Source organism: Corylus avellana, chromosome 3 (assembly GCF_965113065.1).
Source record: "Corylus avellana chromosome 3, dhCorAvel1.hap1.2, whole genome shotgun sequence".
NCBI classification, from domain to species: Eukaryota; Viridiplantae; Streptophyta; class Magnoliopsida; order Fagales; family Betulaceae; genus Corylus; species Corylus avellana.
In genome coordinates this window covers 9765416-9790318 of record NC_142492.1, presented here as the reverse complement: position 1 = coordinate 9790318, position 24903 = coordinate 9765416, and the positions used below count along the sequence as shown (strand labels likewise).

General features: G+C 34.6%; 1 protein-coding gene across 2 annotated transcripts; it reads left to right on the top strand.

Annotated features, from left to right (window-relative positions):
• Positions 1–5271: 5271 nt before the first annotated feature.
• LOC132173919 (SPX domain-containing membrane protein At4g22990) lies at positions 5272–17386 on the top strand. Of its 2 annotated transcripts, none has more exons than XM_059585599.2 (13): positions 5272–5458; positions 7596–7654; positions 8866–8986; positions 9807–10118; positions 10230–10334; positions 10480–10934; positions 11838–12139; positions 12461–12642; positions 13411–13601; positions 13705–13838; positions 14367–14626; positions 16030–16141; positions 16853–17386. In XM_059585599.2, the coding sequence occupies exons 2-11, from the start codon at positions 7602–7604 to the stop codon at positions 14603–14605; spliced, it is 2094 nt and encodes a 697-aa protein (XP_059441582.2). In that variant the 5' UTR covers positions 5272–5458; positions 7596–7601; the 3' UTR covers positions 14606–14626; positions 16030–16141; positions 16853–17386. The 2 variants fall into 2 exon arrangements, with proteins under 2 accessions (XP_059441582.2, XP_059441581.2); XM_059585598.2 differs by having other exon boundaries at positions 5273–5458; positions 12458–12642; positions 16853–17384.
• The last annotated feature ends 7517 nt before the right edge of the window (positions 17387–24903 follow it).

Sequence of the window (24903 nt, the reverse complement as noted above, 5' to 3'; positions counted from 1 at the left end):
TTTGAGTATAATCAAGAAGGAAAGCTATGAAATCATGTCGCTTGTTGATGGATACCTGCAAAATCACGTTGTCTGTATTAAATTTAATACAAAATATTGATAAAAATAATATGAGTTATTATTAAATAAGAGATTGAAGATTTTGTGGATATAGATTGTGAATGTATTGTGTGAAGATGCATTGAATCACATTGATATAGTAGATTGATTTGAATCACAATGAATGACCTTCATTGGTCATTCCAGTTGACTGACTATATAAAAAGAAAGGTGGATTATCTAATGTAAGTCTAAAATTGTGATACGAGACATCTTATGACCATTAATTGTAATAAGTGATATAGCTAAATTTTTATAAGAAAACTACATTTTATATTACAAATTTTCATGTGTCGATTCATATTTTAATGGATAATATGACAAGTGTCGTGTAAATTATTACCACGGTAAGTGTTACATAATTTCGTTAGCATAATGAATGTCACATAAACTGTCACGTCAATTTGTATGCGACAGATTTCATGTAACAACATTAAATTAGGGATAAGAACAAATCAGCAGCCTGACTTTTCCCTTCGCCTAAAATATTCATATGACATGAGTTATTATACTAACATGTTTTTCATACCTACTTCAATCACGTTCGCAATTCTCTCTAGTCCGATTGGAACTCCAGCAGCCGTTGGATCAAAGATATAATTCTTACATCCTATTTTATAAGATAAGGACGCACCGTTTCCAGATGTGACCGGGACTGTTAATGAGACATTTATGCGGCCCAGCGTGGGCCAGGGTAGGTGGTGGTGTCTACTTTCTACCACACCTGAAGCCTTTGTTGTGTCTTTTCTATTTTCTTTTTTCATAGCCTATTTTGTTTCTTTGTATATTATTAGTTTTTATTGGTTCATGAGTAATGCTAATTTCGCACTATGTCTTATGTTGACAGGACATGTCTTAAATTATTTAATTTTTGAAAAACCTTCGCAAATGATCTTTCAACTACTATACGATTTGAAAAGACTTTACAAATTTTAAAACCTCTTAATTTGACCATCAAAACTTTCAATCTAATGTAATCTACTCCATTTGTCAGTTTTTGGATGTTAAAAGTGATGAAATGACCTTTATAGTCCTGAAACTTTTATAAAATTTCAAATTTACCTTTAATTTCATATGAGTTGTTTTTTTTTTTTTTTTTGTTAATTTTTAAATAGGGTTAATAACTTTTTTAGTACCTGGGTTTGCAGTTTTTTTTTTGTTTTTTCCCCTAGGTTTTCAAAACAGTCAGAAATGTTACCTAACCTATGGAAAAAGACGAAATTATTACCCCCGTTTGATTTCCGTGAGAAAAAATTAACGATATGTCACATGTCACTCCCAAAATATTCCACATGTCCTTAAAAATTAAAAATACTAAAATAATAATAATAATAATATTAAAAAAATAAACCTAAAAAAAAAAAAAAAATGAAAAATTGCATGAGGTGGCCGGGCACCCCATTTTGGCCAATGGGGGTGGCCAGGCACCCCCATTTTGGCCATTAGGAGTGGTTGAACCACTCCAAGGCCCTTGGGGGTGGTTCGGCCACCCCCAATAGCCAAAAAAGGGGTGGCCGAAGCCACCCCCAAAGCCCTTGGGGGTGGCTTCGGCCACCCCAAGGGCCAAAAAGGGGGTGCCCGAAACCACCCCCTTTGGCCTTGAGGGTGGCCCATGCAATTTTTTTTTTCTTTTTTTTTTTATTATTATTTTTAATTGTTTAGGACACGTGTCATATTTTGGGAGTGATACATGACAGATCGTTAATTATCTCTCACGGAATCTAACGGAGGTATCAATTTCGTCTTTTCCATAGGTTAGGTACCATTTTTGACTGTTTTGAAAACTTAGGGGAGAAAAAATAAAAAATAAAAAATTGCAAACTCAGGTACTAAAAAAGTTATTAACCCCAAAAAAATAAAATTAAAGGGTAATTTGGTCTTTTTAGTGGTTTCCGTTAGATTTTAACGGCAAAAATTGACGAATTGGTCAATTACATTAAATTGAAAGTTCAAGGGTGAAATTAAGAGTTTTTAAAATTTTGAAAGTTTTCAAAATGCATAATAGTTCAGAAATCCTAAATGAAGTTATTCCTTATTTTTTTCTAAGTGATTAGGGCTGAGGAGATGAATCCTCTATAAGTTTCTTAATTTATATTAATTAAGCTCACTTCATATTCCTATCTTAATAGTTTTTTTGGAGGAAATTTTTTTTTTTTTTAAAAAAAAACACAAACAAACAAACAAAGAAAAAAACAAGAAGGTAAAAGCAATAATGCAATATGATGATTCTGTCTCCCCACCATGCCTACCATTTTGTTCTTGGTAGGCCCCAATACTAGCATTTGTCATAATAGGTAAAACTATTTCACTGGTTTTGATTATTTTAATCAAGATTCTTATAATCCCAACACATACATCATTATCTAATCATACTTTAGAAATGTAGGCTCTATTTGTTAATTATTATTTTCTTTTCTTCTCAAAACAAAAATATTAATAAACAATTCAAACAAAAACACATTCTTAAAAATATAAAAATAATTTTCACATTTATGTCACTACTATCTCACTATTTTAACGTGACAATGTTAATTAGTCATTTAATTTTTTTAATAATAACTAATCTAGTGGTTAATTGACAATGCCACGCCAATAAAATATAATAGTAATAAGATAAAAATGTAATTCTTAACATTACTTAATCTTTAATATTTTGGCAGATATTCACAATCTTCTTTCAAAGTGCAAACTTTGGATAGTCCAAAAGGTCCATAAATTGGTGCGTGCTTGTTTGTTTTAGCCCGTTCAAAATGCATAGACTTTTTTTTTTTTTTTTTTTTTTTTCAAAGTGCAGTTAAGCGTTTTAGTAAAATCTGTGATTTGAAAAAATAGTGCCTCAAACTATTTTAAATTCAAATTTCTCTTAATTTTGTTGCTTCCCTTTCCCCTTTGTATTTCAATGCAATTTCTCAGAAATAACAAAAAGAAAAAGAGAGAGATGAGCTTCAATACTAGTTATAATTGTCATTATATATATATATATAAAGGAAGTGTTACCCCAAAAGGTTAATTGATCTCGTGCTTCACCTTTTTACCTATCATTGTTAAGTACTTTCAACAAATTATTTGGCTGAAAGGATATGCCAACTTTTATTTGTGTTAAATGTTGGGAGTTTTGGGACTCTTTTTGCTGGATCTAACTTGGATTTTAATTTATTTATGTGGTATCTAAGATTGTTGGCCTTCTTCAACTGCAACGCACGTGGCATTGCCCATGTGGCCAGCAAGTCTTGTCGCTTACAATGTTCTGTGATGTAGTGTGAGTTTGGCTCCATCATTTCCTCATCTTTAAAACAAAACTCCCAAGTTTTTTAATTTTAAGTTTTTAGGATAATAAATTATTTAAGATGACATGAAAGTAAGTTTGAATTAGGATCCTCTTTATTTTATTTGAATTGGAGAATATTTAGTTAGTTTTATTGGAAATGTATTTTTGTCCACTAAAAAGTGAAAGAACAAAAATACTCATTCAGTATAACTAACTGGACGTATCATTTGAATTAGAGAAAATCATGTTCCGTTGGAATTAGGATCTTCTCAATTTTATTTCAACTGGAGAATATTTAATTAGTTATATTGGAGGGTATTTTTGTCCCCTAAAAAAATAAAAAGACAAAAATACTCATCCACCGTAACAAACTGGATATTTTCCAATTTATTTGAACCGGAAAAAATCATGTTCCAAGTAGTTGTATTGAGTTCAAATTCTTATTCTATAATTTATTCACTAATTCAAGTGAGAGTAACGCTAAAAACATCCCATAGAGCTGAAGTGGAGGGTTTTATAGAATATGTATCATTACTCTTTAATTAAAATATTAAAATATTCCACATCACGTGAAGATAAGTGTTAACATTCTTTTATTCTATTTTTGTTTTTTATTCGCAAAAATATTAACATACAATTCAAAACATGAAACCCTTTAAATTGTTTTCACATTTATGTTACATAAAAAAAATAAAAAACTCCCCAAAACACATTATCAAACATAGTGCTCCTAGTTCTAAGTGGATATTATTTTATAAAAAAGCAAAAAAGAAAATTGCTCTTATTTTTCTTACTTAATTTTTAAAAAATAATATTTACCTAAGATTTGGACACCACTAGAAAAACACAAGCCGTACTTGAGATAATAGTCTTTTTACATGTGCTAGGCTTGTGGGAATCTTATGATACAAATTCAATTTGATGGAATATATGTACAAAATAAAAGTTTTTATAATCAGCTCCTCATAACTTAAAGATATCATATAATCGAATCTTGAGGTATTTTAACTTGAACATATCATATTTTGAAAATATGATGGAGATTGGAGGAAATGCTTGTACAAATGGACTGTAAAATTCTTTGTTTATGAAAGTGAAAAGCAGCTTGTCTCCAAATAATCACATTTTTCACAGTAGTTTATCAAATTAACTTACAAATTAAGCAAATGAAGTGAGTTTGCACCATATAAAATAATGATGGTGGGTAGGTTTAGCAATTGTAATGATGTTGAAGTTGACAACAATGGTTAATAGAATATTATTTTGCTGTAACTTTCAAGTAGTAGGCTTAATTTATCTAGAACAAAAAATAATCATTTATCTAGAACAACAAATATAAAGTTCCACTTGTTTGCCATAATTTTGACGGCCGAAGCCATAAGTGTCATATGGACTAACACATCAATTTATAATAATAGTTGTAGCATCCAACTCAATTAAAATTTAATTATAGCAATTATGTAGGTGGGATAGCGGCCCACTCTAAAAATAGGGGTGACAATTCATATTTGAGTGCCAAGTTTATAAAACTATATAAGTCAACAATAACTTGACAAATTAATTAAACGGATCAAACCGATCAACTATAACATACTAATTTTTTTATTTATTTCGTGTTAATTTTGAATTGGGTCAAAAATTGCCAAAATTGTGATGCATAAGATCATTCCTATTCCTATAAAAGGAGAGAGAATCCGAAGAAATCCTCTCTCTCATAATTACCAGCGTAAAGATAAAATGATTCCTAAATAGATTTGGACGGCTCACAATTCTCACGCAGCCCAACCAAACCGTAGTACACTATCAGGGCCCGCTGGATCTTTTGCTCTAATTGCCACACTCATTCTCTAAAATTCCAATTCCGTCCCCGCAAGACTCGATCACTACAAAAACGATCCGCTTTCTCTGTAAACCAAACAGCCGATTCCCTCCCTCCCTCTGTGTCTCTCAAGCTTTTTCCTACAATCATTCATCTCCGAATCCAGAATCCCTTTTTCCGTAAAAACGCTTTTGTTGTTCGTTGGTGTTCATCGGAAAACTCTCCTTTTCGTGAGCAGACTCGTAAAACCGCGGTTTCCCAAACTCACGTTGGTAATGCATTTTTTGTGTTCGTTTTCTGTTTGTTCACGTCTGTTTGGCAGCTTAGAAAAGTAAACGAATTTCAAAATCTGAATTTTCTTTGTTTTTCGAAGCCTCGTGTTTGGCAAAGAGATTTGAGAAGAGAAAGGAGGAAAGAAATTGATTTATGTGATATAAACTAGATTGAAGTTTAGAATTCTTTGCGCAGGGAAAAGTGAAAAAAATTGTTTGCTAATACGAACGAAATGAGGTGGACTTTTTTGAGAAAAAAAATTGAGAAGAAATAGTTACCAAGCAGGCCTTAATGTTCCGGTTAGAGCTAGTTTTCGGTTTTCTTTTCCAGAATTTTCTCGGAAACCAAACAGAGCATCAGACGGAAGCTTCTAGAACTGTGTTGTTATGGCAGTTTGTTTGAAAAAATTATGAAATCTTCAATCTTTTGATTAATACTGATAGGCTTAATAGTTGTGCTGCATGTGGTACTGGTGGTTGTTTAAATCTTGAATAATCAAAGCGGTGAAGGTCTTGATTTTCTTGTTTTTTTAAATGATTAATTTGTTTAGTTTCTCTGTTTTAATATGATTGTAGTTTGTGAATTTGTTTCGTGCGGACTTGGTCAAATTAGGCGTTTTATGAGATAATGGTGAACATGTTGATGATGTTAAACTAAGCGGACCGGTCAATGTGAATATTATTTGAAATTGCTGCTCTAATGATGGATGGTTTATTCTAAAGTAAGTATTGGTGGCTTACACAAATCTTGTGAAACACATAAGTTGACTGATAAGCGGATACGCACCTGAATAAGAACGGTTTTAAAAGATAAGTAGAATTATTCATGTGAAGAGAATGCTATCTTTTTCAGCTGGGTTTACTTCGACTCTTCGTCCTGATAGGTGTTGGGTATTCATATGGTGCGGAAAAGTGATGGGTTTTGTGTTTGTTTTAGAGTGGGCGTCAACATGTCAAGCATTGTGCATTTGCTTATGTGCAATTGAGCACCTAGTTTATTGATTGATTCTGAAAGACTGCCTTGTCATGGGCAGTTTTTCTTTATATTTGTGACAGGAATAATGTAATTATTTTCTTCTAACAAATAGCCCGTTGTTTAGGTATTGTTTACTAGATTATATGGAAATAAATTTGCATATGATGTTCACTGTTGTAAATTACTAAATAATAGTAGGGTCTGTATACGTGTGGCAGTTGTGCATATCTGGCTCTATAGGAAAGTGGAGTGGTAGTTGTTCAATCTTTCTTAAATGCTATGTTACATGATATTGAGGTACAGATGTCAGGGGTTTGGTGTATGTCTGGGTTTCCAATTTGTCTGATTTCCAATTATTAGGCCATTGCGAGATTGTTTGTCTATAAAATCCACAAGTTTATTGTCTTCTGTTCCATGAGGTATCTAGATCATTCAGATTGAACAAGATGAATGTTTGTGCAATATGAATTATTTGTGTGATGTCAAAACAGTTTAAGTTGGGGATTTTAGTAAACCAAGTAGGCATGCATATCTTTCTTTGTTAGGCATTCCTTTTAGGTACGTGCCTCAAAGTGTGGTAAGCATGCCACGCCCATTTCATGTTGTGTCTGGTAGATTCACTTCATTTTAAGGTCTCCATGTAAAATAGCATACATGTATGTATTAATTAATTTCACTTTTTTTTTTTTTTTTTTTTTTTTTTTTCAATATAAAAGATATTCTTTTATTGTTCCTAAAAAAAAAAAAAAAACAGAATGTCTCCCTGTTTAACCTGTACAACAAGGAGACCACACTTTTCCCTACAGCACACCATTTTATTTAAATAAAGTCAGGTTTTGTGTATAACTGTCTCGAATTATATTTTATATGCTGTGACATGGTAAAAGTTCTAAATCCCAGCATTGAAGTTGGCATATATACTGATCAATGTTATTTCCTGTGGAGCTGGATTTAGGCTAGCAGAAGCATGGTGGTTCTATGAGAAGCTTTTTGGAAAGATAATGCACAAAGTATAACTGTTGTTTTTTTTTTCTCACTATCCTCTTATGCTGGAAAAGCTCCTGATGTCAAAGTTCACAGAGATGCAAATTTCTGCTGCATATGTTTCTGTGATCTTCTTGTTTTCTTTCTCACTTTAAGTTTTTGTAATTTTATTTGTAGTGAAAGATGGTTGCCTTCGGGAAAAAGTTGAAGGAAAGACAAATCCAAGAATGGCAAGGGTATGTTTGACATATGGTTATACATTCTATTTTGCATTGCTAAGAATTTAATCATTTTGATTGCTTTGGTTGGCATTTAGTGGTCAAGTGTTGTATGTTTGTATGGCGATGGTTTCTTAGGGAAGCTATGCAATGGTATAAAGTGAGTTTTGATACATCATTATGGTATCTAATTATGTTTAAGTCGTGGTGGTAATGTAGAGATAGGTCATCTTGTCTAATGGAACTTGTTACTCAAAATATTTGATTTGTTGCCAATCTGCTGCGAGCATATTAAATCTCATAGATTTTTGTGGTTGGCATATAAGCCTACTGATACTGAAAAGAGAAAAAGAGCATGAATAGAACCGTTTCAACCAAGATGCAAACCCAAGGTCACACATAATAAACCTGCATGTCCCCAGTGTGCCCATGGCCCATCTCCACTGACTTATGCTTGACAACTACTTAAATACTTTTTCCAAGTGAGCGCATATGTCTTAATTCATCTCTAATCTTTCTAAAGTTGATATATACAGCAGCTGAAACATTGTCTTGATCCATGCATTCCCTCTGAAAGTGGCTGGTGGCAGCAATCTATCCCTTAATATTTAACCAGCCCCTGATCTGAATCTGCAGAACACATCTTTGTCTAACCACCATTGCCTTACTCTATTTGTAATTTAGTGCACAAAAGTGATATATTTAAATTTTAGTAGCTGTCCACAAACACACGAAACCTGCTGAAATGATGCACTTCAAAACTAAAAGTTTGTTGGATTCCCATCCCTCTCAAACTTCTTATAATATTTGAAAAATAAAGCCTGTTTTGTTAATTTTGGTAGCTTCTAACTTGACTTCTCTAAAGATTATTATTAAACCTTTTGTTTAAAGGCAAATCAAATCACAGACTTTGCAGTGACATGAGATTATGTTTTCCCCAACTTAATGTTGGCAGACATAGAAACACATGCTAATATAAATTTCAGAGTTTCAAAACTGTTACTGAATATTACATTGCACAACCTTGGGTTAAACCTTGTAAGCCTCTGTGGTGGCTTGGGTGGCACCTTACACCCATGCTAACCACAAGGCCTTGGCAGGAGGGAGGCATGCTCTGGGCCAAATAGTTTCTGCAAGTTGGTGCTCGAAGTGGGCAGCAAATGGTGCTGCTTGCCTTTTTGTTGTGATTAGGTTCCTGTCTTAGATGCTGATAATTTGATTTCTTGCAGATATTACATTAACTATAAACTAATGAAGAAAAAAGTAAGACAATATGCTCAACAAATTGAAGTTGGGACACAAGATCGCCGGCAAGTACTCAAGGATTTCTCAAGAATGTTGGATAATCAGGTCAGTTATTTGCATGTCTTTCTTTCGGAAATATACAAGATCTAAACACGAAATAATGTATGTGTGCTTGCTCATGCGTGTTAAATTTCTTTTGTAATTATGCCCCACCTTGTAATTATGCTTATTTAAAAAATCCATCAAATACGTGTTATTGTCAGTTTTTCTAATGGAATTAAGTTCTTAAGATGGAACCATGTTACCTTTTCTAAAGTGACCATGGAAGATCTGTCAAATATTTGTGGAAGGGGATGTAGCTATATGGTATAGCTCTTGAAAAACGAATTTTACTTTTCAAAAAAAAAAAGATCTGTCAAATATTTAAGGTAAGTGAGAAAACATGTGATGTCCCATAATAAGATATGCTCGCATAGAATCAAACTTTAGAAATATATTTTTGATGGTTGTGGTTAACAATAGTCTCTTTTAAACTTCTGATCCCTCATACTTTACCAACCCCAACTGTACTACAGTACTTCACCAATCTATGCAAGTTGTAATTTAAGTCAATACAATCAACATGTAACCCTATTGGAAATTTCTTATGCTATTTAGGGGGTAAATCACCTCAATTTTTTGTATCTTCTCTTTCTTTTTTCTCTCGATATTCTTCTGCATATTTTATTTTAATGCATGTTTTATTAGTCTCAAGGGGTACATCCAAGACATATTCAACCTCTATCAGTGTTCATGGCTACTGCAGTAGTGTATGAATATGTGGTATATATTATTATAAATGCATGAATGTGTGTGTATGTCCTTAATTGAATTGCTTGCCTAATATATGAAATGTGTATAACTTACTTTCTTGTAATTATTTCAGATTGAGAAGGTTGTCCTTTTTCTGTTGGAACAACAAGGGCTACTTGCTAGCAGGATAGCTAAGCTTGATGAGCAGCATGATGCCCTTCAGCCGCAGCCCAATATATCCCAAATATATGAATTACGAGAAGCTTATAGAGCAGTTGGACAAGATCTTTTAAAGCTTCTCTTTTTTGTTGAGATAAATGCTGTTGGTCTGCGTAAGATACTAAAGAAGTTTGATAAACGCTTTGGTTATAGATTCACTAATTATTATGTCGAAACACGCGCAAATCATCCTTACTCCCAACTGCAGCAAGTGTTCAAGCATGTGGTATTGTGTTGATGTTGGAGACATTCTTTTCCTATTTAACCATTTGAAAACTTCTAAAAACTATTCTTCCTGGATTTATGGAACTTTACTGACAGATAATGGAACCTGCAGGGCATAGGGGCTGTTGTGGGAGCCATATCACGCAATCTTCATGAACTTCAGGACCGTCAAGGAAGCTACTTATCGATATATGATCATCCTGCTCTTCCCCTTCAGGTTTCTGTTGCATATGCTCAAAGCAACCTGTTCAAATTTTCATTGTTTTTTTTCTGTGTGTTTTCTCACTCCACGTGTATTTGGCTGGGAGGCAGTCATAAAGCTGGTGAGTTACTATGGTATTTACGAGTTATTTAATCTGCAGGATCCTGTCGTTGATTCAATAAAAGCAGCAGTGGACAGGTTAACCCACTCAACAAATTTCCTCAACTTTTTGGCGCAACATGCACTCATTATGCAAGACGAGCTACCTGCTCCTATTGAGGAAGGGGTTGATGATAAGAAATACCATTTTATGTCTCTTCTCTTGAACTTGGCAAACACATTTCTTTATATGGTCAATACATATATTGTTGTCCCTACAGCAGATGACTACTCCTTGAGCCTTGGAGCTGCAGCAACAGTTTGTGGTGTTGTGATTGGGGCAATGGCTGTTGCACAGGTTGTTTCATCAGTGTATTTTAGTGCGTGGTCAAATAAATCATACTTCAAACCTCTTGTATTTAGCAGTATAGTTCTTTTCATGGGAAACATCCTGTACGCATTGGCTTATGATCTCAATTCAATAACTGTTCTCCTAATCGGTCGTCTTTTCTGTGGGTAAGTAGTCTTATTCTTTTTCTTGTGTCACTGCTTGATAGGAATAACTTCATGCATGTGCTTTTGTGCATTTTTTTGAGACTGATCTTTACATGCTAGCATGAGGCATGCAACATACTGATTAGGAAATCTAAGCATTTCTTATTTACTTTTACTGCCTTAATTGTTTTTTGGAAATGGGAAATCAACTTTAATGTTATAACTATTTATGATTTTAGAAAGTTTTTAAATTTTTTTTGCAGCTATGCTTAATAATAATGTCTTGAAGTTTGTGTTCTGTGCTAACTTATATATCACACACCCACACACCCACACACACAGATATTTATATATTTCTATCAGTTATTATCAAATCAGATTGGTCATATATGCGGACACACATACACACACAGAATGTGCATGTGTTTTGAGGAGAATTTTAACTGGTGTTAGGACTTCAAGCCTGGAAAGAACTTGTGTACCCAAATTATCGGCTTTACAACATAAAGGGATGGATTATTAAAACAAAGCATGACAGGACATAGCTATTCTAAATTAAGGGAGCAACATGAAATTTGTCAGATAGCAAGTAGAAAAATTTTCATTTCACCAAACTGTTTTGCTATGGTTGTAGATTTATGTTGCTATGAAAATACAAGCAACAAGATTTGTTTCTGCTCTGTTATTGAGGCACACCATATTGCTAATTGTCTGGTCACTAGAAACTTGAAACCATTTAGTGTTTATAGAAAAGACTCGAAGTTCATTTTTGTCATACTGGAGTGCAGTACCAGATCTTAAATTATTATTAGAAGACTCAAATTTAAATTCATGCTAGAAATAGTGTAAGGTGGTAAGATTTAGAGATTCTATTATTTATACTTCGTTATATGTATTAACAGAGTCACACTTTACAAATTGCAGACTGGGTTCTGCCCGAGCTGTTAACCGGAGGTATATTAGTGACTGCGTGCCACTGAAATACCGCATGCAGGCATCAGCGGGTTTTGTTAGTGCCAGCGCGCTCGGAATGGCTTGTGGTCCTGCTCTAGGTGGTTTTCTTCAAACTAATTTCAGGATCTACAAGCTTACGTTCAATGAAGACACTTTGCCTGGCTGGGTTATGGCTGTTGCCTGGCTTGTATACTTAATTTGGTTGTGTATCTCATTTAAAGAACCTTCTCGTGAGATTGAGGAGAATAGTATACCACAGGAATCTAATGCTGGTATGTTCATTTATATGGTGCTACTTTTTGGTTGAGATCTTACACATATCCAATTCTGTCAATCTTAGATCATTCTTAAGCTGTATTGATGCATTAACACTTTAATGTGACCATAGCTATTCAAATATTTTTCTTTAAAAATTATTTTGACATTGTAGAAACTTTAAAAATTAGTTAAATTCCAAAAGACACAATCAATCTGTAAATCGCTTGGTGATTTACTTCTTGATCACTTTTTGAAGCGTAACAAAAACTGTCACTTCTAACAATAATGTTCTCTTAGAAATGTTTATTCTGATGGTGGACTTTGGATGACAGAAGCAGTAGAGAATGATACACTTGAGAATGGACTTAAACAACCATTGCTTATTAGTTCAGAAGACAAGCAACAAGATGAAGATGGTGAGCAAGAATGTGATGAAAGTGAAGAAGCTAGTGAGGATTCTCACCAAGCAGATACTTCATTTAGATCAGCATATAGACTACTTACACCCTCTGTAAAGGTATGTAAATGACTGAACTTTATGACTTTCTGAAAAATTGATAAAATAAGGTATATCTTTGATGTTGCCATTTAAATGAAAAATAACTTTATAGTTACCATACAAACATGGTTTTGTTGGCCTTCAAAAAAAAAAAAAAAAAGAGATAAATACTGTTCTTTTATCTTTCCTCCTTTTATCTTTTTTTTTTAAAAAAAAAGGTTGAAATACATTTGACTAGATTGCCAAAAAATATTGATCTCTATGGATTTATAAACTTGTTAATCAGCTGAGTGTCAATATTGCAACTTCACTTATTCTTTAGAATTCAGCTAGAATTCTTGTTGTGCGTGAAATAGAATAAGAAGTTGGATACGTACTTCTATATTAGAATTTGGTCTGCTAATATGCTTTACTCAAATAGATAGTTTAGATGACTTATGCGATCAAATTTCACATCGTGCATCAGGAACTTTTGTTTTTAATTCAGCTTGGTGAAGTGGAACCGCACCAACGAATTTGCTTCTTGCATTTGACTTATTCAAGATAAAAGAGAATTACTATTGAGCTGCTGTTGATTAAACAACTAAGATCCTCCCAATTATCTTCTGGTCACTGTCATATATTTTATTACTCCAAGCCAGTAGCCAGTTAAAATCATTGAGATTTTTTTTTTCCCCTCTCTAAATCTTCTTCTCAATCACATATTTTCTGCCATTTATTTTTGGTTGGAGCTGAAACTGTACAAACTTCTTCTCAATGTATAATTGAATCTCTATGGTTCATCAGGTCCAGTTATTGATATATTTCATGCTCAAATACGCAATGGAGATTTTACTTTCAGAATCTAGTGTCATTACCACATACTACTTTCAGTGGTCTACGAGCACAGTGGCGATTTTTCTTGCTTGCCTTGGCCTCACAGTTCTTCCAATAAACATTGTTGTTGGAAACTACATTAGCAATATGTTTGAAGACAGGTAATTATTTAACAGTAACACGCAAAAGAAGTATCTGATCTAAAGTTCTGGATATGTTTCTCATAAACTGCTGCTGTGTTAATTCTCATTATTCTGATTGCAGGCAAATCTTAATGGCATCTGAAATTATGGTTTGTATAGGCATACTCCTAAGCTTCCATATATTTAGTCCATACACTGTGCCACAGTATGTCTGTTCGGGACTCATAATGTTTGTTTCTGCTGAAGTACTTGAAGGTGAGATATTGTTAAGTTCAATTACTTTGTTATTTATGTTAAGTGTCAAAATTAGGATTTGCATGAAAAGAGGAGAAAAAAAAAAACTGTTTGTAAGAGAGAGAAGAGGCGTGGAAAAACGAGAATGAATTTCATTAATTCTTAAGACCTTGCTCTAATACCATATGAAGATTAGGGTTTGCACAAAAAGAGAAGCTTCAAATATCTCTTTAGCATATACGAGGAAAAAATTACAAAAAAGAAGTAAGAAACACCTTTTTCCTTTTCATTACAATAATACATTTCTAACGATGACATGTATGAGAAGAGGAAAACTGCACATGATAAATCACCAAATTCCAATTAAAATTAAATATTTGAAATAAATCAATGCAGTTTAATACAAGCAGAGGAAGTGATCTTCTGAAGATGTTTTGTTTTTTGTTGGGCGAGGAGTATAATTCCTCTCTCTGAATATTTGAATTTGCTCCCGAGTTCTTTGAGATCCTGACCATATTATATTATGACTTTCCTCTATCCTTGATGCAGGTGTTAACTTGGCACTCCTCTCTCGGGTCATGTCGTCCCGGCTTTCCCGTGGAACCTATAATGGTGGACTACTATCAACAGAAGCGGGGACAATTGCACGAGTGATCGCAGATGGCACGATAACCTTGGCTGGATTCTTGGGGAATAGTCGACTCTTGAATGCCACCCTGCTTCCTTCACTCCTCATTTGCATATCCTCCATTATTGCCACCTGCTACACCTACAACTCTCTCTATTGATTCGTAACTTCTATCAATCAGGTATATCCAGGCAGCGCATTCCCAGTCCCCATTAATATGCTCAATTTCTTCATTATTTTGTCTCTCATGTATCATTGCTGTATATTGTAAGAAAACAGGCACATTGATTTTCTTTTAATAAATCATTAGTCCTCTGCTATGGAGGTACCTAAAGTTGCAAGTGCATGGAAACAAGGTTTGAATTATGGACCTTTACTTTGATACCATGTTAAATCATCAGTTATCCCAAAAACTTAAGTTGAGAAATAGTTGATTTAATTATTTGGTAATTTTATCTCAAAGGAAACTAAGGTTCACATTTATACCAATTGTTGCTTTGCCTACATGCTGTTACATCTTGTTTATTTGGGTTGAATGTTTGATTCATATTACTTAAAATAAAAGAAGGCCAGGTCTTAGCTAGAAAACAAAATCAAGAAAAAGAGAGAATTATGTTTTATATCTTTGGCTTGAAAAGAAAGATGCAGTTATATCGGTGACAAGTCAGCCAATTGAAGTCTTATGATATTATGATATTTTAATTTCTTAATTTTAAATATATTTAAATAACAAAAATATAGAGACACTAAAAAGGAGCACAGTACCATACTGGCAGAGCTTCAGCAAAACGAGGCAGGGAGATTTTGCTAATGAGAGATAGATTTTGGGAATAGTTCTTCAAAATTCAAAAGAGACCTGGAATGGACACTGCCTAAGGCTGTCAGCCAATCATAAAATGGTCTCAAAAATTAAGATTTGATTGTATGTTGAGTAAGCTCCACGCCATCAAATGTCCTACTATATTCCTATCTTTCCAAATTGTTTTACTAAACACAAGGGAAGAGAATTCCAAATCTTTGTACCCTCATGTCAAAGAAACTTTTCTTGCCAATGTCCAAGCTGAACGGCATTCCTCTGTAGCACAATTTGACTGGTTTATGATTACCTTTGAGTTACTAAGAATATGCTGTTAGTCCAATAAGTTTGAGCTCAAATAGCACCTTCCACTTAGAACAAGATAGAAGATGAGTTCATGGGTTCGAGGCTCATTAGTGCATGTGTAACTTACCAATAAAATAAAAAAGAATATGCTGTACTCCCCCGAAGTTTTCTTTTTGAATTTTGACTGATTATCTTTAGTTATTGGTGGCATTATCTTAAACTGCAACGGGAAGTTCTATGTTGATATGCTCTTCTGTGTATAGGTTTTTTAGTATGAACAAGGGTCATACCTGATATTAATAGCAAATAATCTTATTTTTGGTGCTTTGCTTTTCAACATTAATATGATACTTCTGCGAATGATGTGATGTTTACCCCTTATTTTTTTGTTTCCCTTTCTGTGTATATATATGATTTTTTTTTTTTTTTTTGAATTATTAGGCTGGAATTTCGTTATAGAACCATACCTGTTTTGGTTGTAGGTATCCCATCAATCACAGTTTAGATGAAAAAGACAAGTCAGCTTTGATGAGGGCTTTATATTTTCATCCTCGAAGGGACGAAAAGATTGGAAGTGGAGCTCAGGACATAAAGGTATACAAAATTTTGTAAAGAAAAAGGAAATAAGTTGGTCAAACCTTTAATAATTTTCTGCTTCTTTTAGCAACTAGTCCTCTGATGAAATGGCATCTCTTCCTTCCATAAATAAGGGAGAGGAGGACTAGGCGTGGGTGTACATATACTTGGAGTTTGATCAGTTGTAGAGGAGATCTTTTTAATGGAAATGAACACAAGTTGCTTTTTCCAAGGGTTTTAGTTGCATGAATATGACTTTTGTATTGCTTTGTCATTGATGTGTTGTTTTTTTAAATAATATACACTCTCCTTACTTTCATTAGAATTGTTTATTTATCCATGTGTAGCAAAGTTCAGGTGAGGGTGTGGGTTCAAGCTTGTTAAAAAAAAAACAAAAATTCTTTCATTTGTTTGCACAGAAGTATAGAACCTGAAGTAGTGTTTATGAGAGGAAAGAAGATCAACAGAAAGCCTGAACTGTTGCTTTTGAAGTGCTTGTAGACTCGAAAACCTTAATTTCTTTCTAGACTATAACATCATGAAGAGATGAATGCAGCTCAAGTTTGCAGCTTGGCTGCAAATCATTTAAAGATTGAAAAGATGGGGATTTGTGCCCGAAGTCCCTGCTTATAAGTGGTCACTATTAATGTTCATGACATATTTGATTTGATTATATTGGATGTTTTCCGTGGATGGTTTGGTGATAATTCTTTCCCCTATCTTTTACAGATTGGGTGCCACCATAAGCATCAGAATACGCGGTGCTTTGAAGTGGTACGGATGGACGGGACACTTGAAGATTTTTCGTACCACAAGTGTGTGCTTGCTGCTCTTGAGATCGTTGATCCCCGAAGGGCCAAAATCTACAAATCAAAAAGGTTACAACGCAGTACTGCATAGCCCAACCATATATGTATTTGCGTATTTCAGAAGTCCAAGCATGAAAAGTGGTTGTCATTGGATTGGAGGATAACGAATGTTTAGCCTTGTTTGGCTTGGCACGTTTTTGGTCCCACATATTGCAATTATTGACATTAAAGTGAAATAAGATAAATGATGGTTAAAAAAAAAAAAACAAAGCTGTAAAAAACAAAAAATTAAAAAAACAAAAATAATAATAATTGCTCCATGGTTTTGGTGCCTTCATGCACGTTACACTAACAACGTACCATTCCCCCTTGTTTTTGTCATTAAGTGGCTGACATTGTGCAAATAGAGACATGCATAAACAAACAATGGTTTGCCTCAATTACATAGTACCAAACCATGCATTACCGTGATCCTACTAACAGGAGATCAAATACCATGGTTGTAAGAAATTATCCTTCATACAAGTTTAACAGCCACCAAAAGTTTCTTCAAGCAAGTATGAGCACTAACAGTAGGAGTACTCCTAAGCAACATAAACAGCACACGACCGAACCAAAACAACATCGCTTAGCATTATTAACTCACTGGTTGCCCAATGCACCGTCATTACCATGTACACCTACTTCCAGCTCATCGGCCGATGGTGTTGATATATTTTCCAACAACTCATCTTCCTAGTGTACTCGCCCTTGCTGGGACATGGGTGGCGACAAATTTTGTAATAGTTCATCTTCCCAATGGAAACTACCAGGATGATACTGCAGTAACACTAGTCGCTCAGGGATATGATACCAATGTATAAAAAAACAAATGCATATTAATAGTTGAAGTATCTCATTCAAATCAGCTAATGTTGCGTCAATGTGCAAATTTACTATTAAGTTTTCGGCAACCAAAATTTATTCCAAAAAATACTACTTTTTCATTATTTTTATATCTATCTCACTAGTTCAAAAGTGCCTACTATATGTGAACATCAAATTATGCATCATTGTCAATGTATAGTCACAAACAAAGCAACAAACAATCAACGAATTATATATACAAATTTCAATTCAAAAGCCAATGATAATTTTTCCTCATATGCACGTCAAACAACGCAATCATGTATTATTGTATAGTTTAAGCAAAAACACTGCATACCTTGTAGAGGGGACACTTGTAAAAGCGCCCCACGTAGTTCCTGTCTGTTCTGGAAATGAGTAGTCTCATTGTTCCAGCACTACATGAACATTGCATCTCGAGCTCTATAACTAAGTTTCTTAACACATAGATGAAGCGAACCAACATGACATACATGTAAAATATAGGTCCAACAATCGACATAGTAATACAAGAACAATTGTCAAAATGGCATAGATATAAATATGAGACAACAACCGACATAATTATACATAGCAAGTACCAAAATGACATAGACATAATATGACTCCACTATCGATATGCCTACACATGGCATGTTCGCATCACACTTGGCACACACACCATGCCGTCCATAGTGAGCATGCTGGCACACACAATAGTAGCCAAGCACAAGTAAATGTGCTATAATAGCGAGCCATACAAAAAAACATTGTCCCATGACACAACACATAGCATAAACTAATAAACGGTACTGTTGGTACCGTAACAAAACATGAACTATATCACCATAGTTCCATTGCAATACCCAACACCACGTCAGTTAGGTGGGTGGATATTATCCCACATCAACTGTGCAATCTGGTCCCTAGTGTTTGCCATGATCAAAACAGAATCATCAGAGAAGTCATAGTGGTTGGGTAATCAGCACCATCGCCAAGAATCACAGGAGGGGCATGTTCAAAGAACATATCATTCCGGTCAACTTGTCGGATGAAGTTGTGTAGTGTGCAGCATGCGTTGACTACAAGGGGCTGGCGACAAACTTTGTACTTAGGCATGCCGTTCAAAACATGGAAGCGTGTTTTCAGCACTCCAAAGCATCATTCAATCACCATACAGAGTGAGGAATGACGGTAGTTGAACAATTCTTTAAACCCCTGCGGGTCTCCACCATTACGAAAATCTTGTAAGTGATATCTCTCCCCACAATAGGGCGGGAGATAACCCATATAGCATGGAAACCCCGAATCAACTAAGTAGTAGTGATCTAGAAATTACCAAACAATACGTGTCATGATTGAGATCAAAGTTTAAAACATAAACGTAGTTAATAGAATCGGTTCGTGAAGTGAAGAATATTCACCTTCAGGCGCTGCAGGAAATTCATTTTCAAGTCAGCATCGTAGAAGACCCTCGAGTCATTAGCGGTTCCCTCACAACCGGAATACACGAATGTGAACATCATGTCGAAGTCACATGCGCACACCACATTTTGAGACATGACCCCCTTCCTCCCCTTGAAGGCGTTTTGTTTCTGCGCCGGGACCCAAGCTTTGGTATGGGTGCCATCAATAGCTCCAACACAATTCTACCATATCAGTAATTGTCAATCAGTGTAAAGATAAGGTATGACCCCAAAGACAAACATATAATTGAAATTATATATTACTATTGTTTCATACCTCAAACTAGGGGTAATATTTTAGATTTTCTTGGATGTATGGGTGCACACCGTCAACATTCCTAGGCCTTATAATGGTCTTGCCCAGGTTGCATAAAGCCCTCATGACACACTTGAAATGACGTGAAATAGTCTCGGTGGAGTGTTAGAACCTATCCCCCGCAACCCTCATCCTTTGGCCGTGCCCAACTATCAAGCAAAATATGGCTAGCGATTCTTCCATACTAACGACGCGAGTATCTTGTATATAGTTCGCCATAAGGACATCTGCTAAGGAGATAAAAGTATCTCTTTTCATGTGAAATAGCCTGTAGCAAGTGCCTGGATGCCCATGTAATACCTCATGCACGAATGCAGCACCCATGAGGGCTGACGTGCACTGGGGTATTCTGTCCACTTCGTTCGCTTCATCAAACAAGGACTCAATGTGAAGCAGATACAAGAACATCTCCCCAAACTAGTCATCGTCATCCATGACATGGTCAGCAGCACCATAGAAAACGAAGTTGGGGACATTTGGGTCCATCCTGTTTGGAAAATGTATAAAATGACAATGTCAAACACAAATGATTGTAATTACATGGTCATTACCAAATATTTTGCCATCAAAATATTGTTGTTATCTCTCTTTTTGTTTTTTTGTTTTTTTTCCTCTGCACTGTTAGGAGACAAATTATCGATGCAAGTATTGTTCTTTCAAATACAACAAATGATCGGTGCACCCTTTTGATTGGTGCTATGTCATGGATTTGTGTTAGTTGGTACTGTTATATCTATCAAGTGAGCTACAATTAAATTAAATTATTTAATAATAATATGTAATAAGTCATAATGTGACTTGTAACATTAATTTATGAAAAATATATAATAAGTCATTAATATATGCATAAAAATATATAACAAGTCATTACTTTATGCATAAAAATATTCTTGAACCTAATTCTTAGACAAAACAGTTGTATGATCGTCAAATGATCCGTGCAAGTATTGATTATTCAATATTGGTGTTGATCATTATACCCATTTTGCACAATGTCCTAACTAGACTCATTTTAACATGAGTTAAGGTAATTATAAAAAAAAAAAAAAAAAAAAACAAAAACAAAAAATTGTATTAGGTTTTGTAGTGCAAATATAATTGTCCACTTTTTGTTCTTGTTCCTTTTTTTAAGTAAAAATTAATCCTAACAAATGAATCTGAAAATATATAATAAGTCATTACTTTATGCATAGAAATATTTTGTAACCTAATTCTTAGACAAAACAGTTGTATGATCGTCAAATGATCGGTGCAAGTATTGATTATTCAATATTGGTGTTGATCATAATACCCATTTTGCACAATGTCTTAACTATACTCATTTTAACACGAGTTAAGGTAATTATAAAAATTAAAAAACTAAAAAAAAAAATTGAATTAGGTTTTGTAGTGCAAATATAATCGTTTACTTTCTGTTCTTGTTCCTTTTTTTAAGTAAAAATTAATCCTAACAAATGAATATGAAAATATATTTTTTGATATTGTTATAATATTAATTAAATAATTTAATTTATTATTTGTTTAGGGTTTAAATTTTTGGGATAAACATTGATTTAACATGGTACTAAAGCATGTGTTGGGCTTTAGGTATAGATGATAATTTTTTTTCCCATCTTATAAATGGGAAATTTAAACACAAAGTGAAGTATATTTTCCTATTCCTATAAACTTCAACTATTGGGTGGTAATTTAACATATCTACCTGCTAAAATAAAAGCATATAACAAAAATATGAGATTGGAACTCAAAACAATTACAATCAAAAGCACAAAAAATAAAACCACGTATTTATATTAATTTTGGTACTTGGACATTCAATAAGTGTTAATTAGATCAATTGTTTAAAGTATTTTACATATCTTTTATTATATATGGTTGATTTTCATTTAAAAAAATCATTTTTTTTTTTTTAAAGGTGGAAGATCTTTCTTTTTTCTATTTTTAAGAATTTCTATAAAATTTAAGATATTCTAACATATATACACTGTTAAGATTATTGATCCAGTACTTGGTAGCTAAAGTCTTAATCTAACTCTTATATTGTTTTAAGCATAAACTAATTAAGTCTGGAAATTGAGATACAAGGGATAAAATAATAAATGGGAAATTTAAACACAAAGTGAAGTATATTTTCCTATTTCTATGAACTTCAAATATGAGACTGGAACTCAAAACAATTACAATCAAAAGCACAAAAAATAAAACCACGTATTTATATTAATTTTGGTACTTGGACATTCAATAAGTGTTAATTAGATCAATTGTTTAAAGTGTTTTACATATCTTTTATTATATATGGTCAATTTTCATTTAAAAAAATTACAATTTTTTTTTTTTTTTTAAAAAGGTGGAAGATCTTTCTTTTTCTATTTTTAAGAATTTCTATAAAATTTAAGATATTCTAATATATATACACTGTTAAGATTATTGATCCACTTCTCGGTAGCTAAAGTCTTAATCTAACTCTTAATATTGTTTTAAGCATAAACTAACTAAGTTTGGAAATTGAGATACAAGGGATAAAATAATTATCTCCATATGACAATATTCATTATAATATTGATACAATGTAATAGAAGATAGAAGGATACAAGTATTAACTTTAATCATATGATTTCTAACTAGATAAACTAGCAAACCATAACAAATGCAGAAAGTTGAGGATAAACCATGAGGTAAACAAGAAGCAAGGTATAGAAGGTAAATCAAACATGTCACATTAGTTAACTACCGGAAGTTCAAGCAAATATAAAAAGGTGCTAGTGGCACAAATATTACATGCCAATTGTTCTTGGAAATAGAAGGACATAACAACATTAAACAAGCCAAAAAAACCCATAGCAACACGCTAAAAAAACAAATATTGTCACAAGTAGCATTAGAAACGGTCCAACACTGGACATAACAGTCAGCATGCATACAAACTAAAACCACAAGTGCAACAACATAGTTACAGCTTCTTAATCCAGGACTTCTTCCTTTCTGGAGGTAGTGCGATAAAACCATTGTAGACGTTCTCATCCCTAAAGAGTTCAAATGCCCTAAAATACCTATCATCATCTAGGTTGGGGGCAATCTCATCCAACATGCCAATGGCCCTACTCATGGCATTGGAAAAAGATGCACCACTACCTCCAGCACCTGCACTACCTTCCCCACTACTCATTCGCAGTTGATCTTGTAACAAGATTTCTTTCTTCAAACGGTTAACTTCAGTAAACTCTTATAATGCATCACTTCGAAGAGAATCTATATGAGATATACCCTTACCTTTTCTCTTGTTGTTTTCTGTGCTAGGCCCAGAACTATCAACTAGACGCTTACCACGTCCGTTACCCCCAATGACTATACCCCTATTTTGGGAAGAAGGTTGGTCACTCCCCTAACTCAATCCACCCCCAGAACCAAGACCATCCCGACTCACACTATTATCAACAGCTACATTGGTTCTTTGACTAACATGCATTCCAAACCGCAAGAGGGCATTCTTCAACTCGTCCTCTTCGTTACTACCCGGTGGTGTCCTAGCGGATGAATGGCGGAGGACCCCAATAGCTGTTGAGCTATTGAATAGTATACCCAACATTTTGTAGTTTGGACAACCCTTCCTTCGGAAACGACTAGCCTTCGGCTTGATCTAGGACAGACACGAAAAAAAATAAAATAAAAACGTTTGTGTGTGACCTAAAATTAGAGAGTGGGAACTGCTAAAATTAGGCAAGGGTTTACCGAACTTTACCCTAAGATACTACTGCCACTGGGTCTCCGTCCCTTGGACTGTGTTTGATACTGGGTCCCAACCAAATCCAATTCTGTGCTGGAGGAGGTCGGAGAAGTCACGGTGGTTCATCCTAAGTCTGGAAAATTTAGTTCGACACTAGATGGCAGTGTAGGTTCGACCGGTCATTGTAGAAAGTTGGGAAGCAATAGGCGACCACAAGTTCAAATGAACTGACCCATTCATTATTCTCCCCGTATTGACCAATTCAACCAACATTTGCAAAAAACATACGTTCAAACTCAAGAGACCAAAGTGATGGGTCCTCGCCTTCAGCGGGTTCCATCTATGCAAAAATATACAAACGTAAAAAATGTTCATGTCTACATGGTATGAAGAATTGCATTTCGCTGCCAAACAACAAAAAAACCCAATAGCAGGTTTGAGGCATACCTTACGCCTTTTGTAAGAGATGGGTGACTCTGGATCCCGAGATCGCTTGCTACTCCTTGTCCAATACGCCTGCACAAATATGGGTAGTCAGGGTTTGAAATGAGAAAAAAACTAAACAAATTGAACGAAAAAAAAAAGCATAGAAATTGAGAGGGAGTGCGATTATAACCTTCCAAGACTGTGTTTTCGAAGGGGTGCCCGTGTTCGTAGATGCTCAAACGATACATGGTCGCCGTTGCTTACGAGGTGATTGCAGAATAGTTGTAATGGAGTAGCTATCGCAGGATTCCACAGACCTCCCTGAAGAAAGGTCTATGAAGATGGGCTTCTGCATGTGTTTGTGGAGGAAGATTATATTAAGGGGTGGTTACTATTCACATATCAGCTCAGCTCTAGGGCATGTGTACCAGGTATTGATGAAGTCTCCATTAGCGCGCGGCTCGGGGTTGAAGGAGTTGAGGGCATACGGGCTGCAGAGGACGATGGGCTTCGTGATGGAGAAGACGGGTTTAACTACGCAGTGAGAAAATTCATTTCAAAATGTGTTTGTGGAGATAAGCCCATTTGATATCATACCATACCAAATCAATGATGATGGAAGCGGCACGTTGTGTGCACATATCCACTGGACGGTCCACGTTTGTTCAAAAACAATGAAGGAAAAGGCCAAGATGCCACTAGACATTAGCTACGAGGTTCGCAATTCACCTAATTAAGAGTTTGATTCGGTGTGGTGTAGGTGCACGGCAACAGTCTACATGGATAGATCAAATACGTTCATTATAGACAGATTACATGATGGGTGAGGTGGCATCCATCCAACGACTTAATGGTCAACGACTTCATCCCTTTACCATGAATGCGATTCCATCCTGAAATCGTTTGACGCTAAAAACGGATGGTGTGATGAGTTTTGGAAGAAATCGGACGCTGCTTAAAGCATGTTGGAATTCCCCTAATTCACTTTCGCATAAACCGAAGGACGTCAGCTTTCGCGGCAACCAACGCATGGAGAAAGTGATTTGTAGCCGTTGCAAATCTGAAGTATTGATTTTATTCCTTATTATTATCCCAAGAAAGCATTGGCATATGATTTGGTGCGTCTCTGCATAGAATGGATTCATAGGGAGCCGCCACATGTCAGCTATAGAATT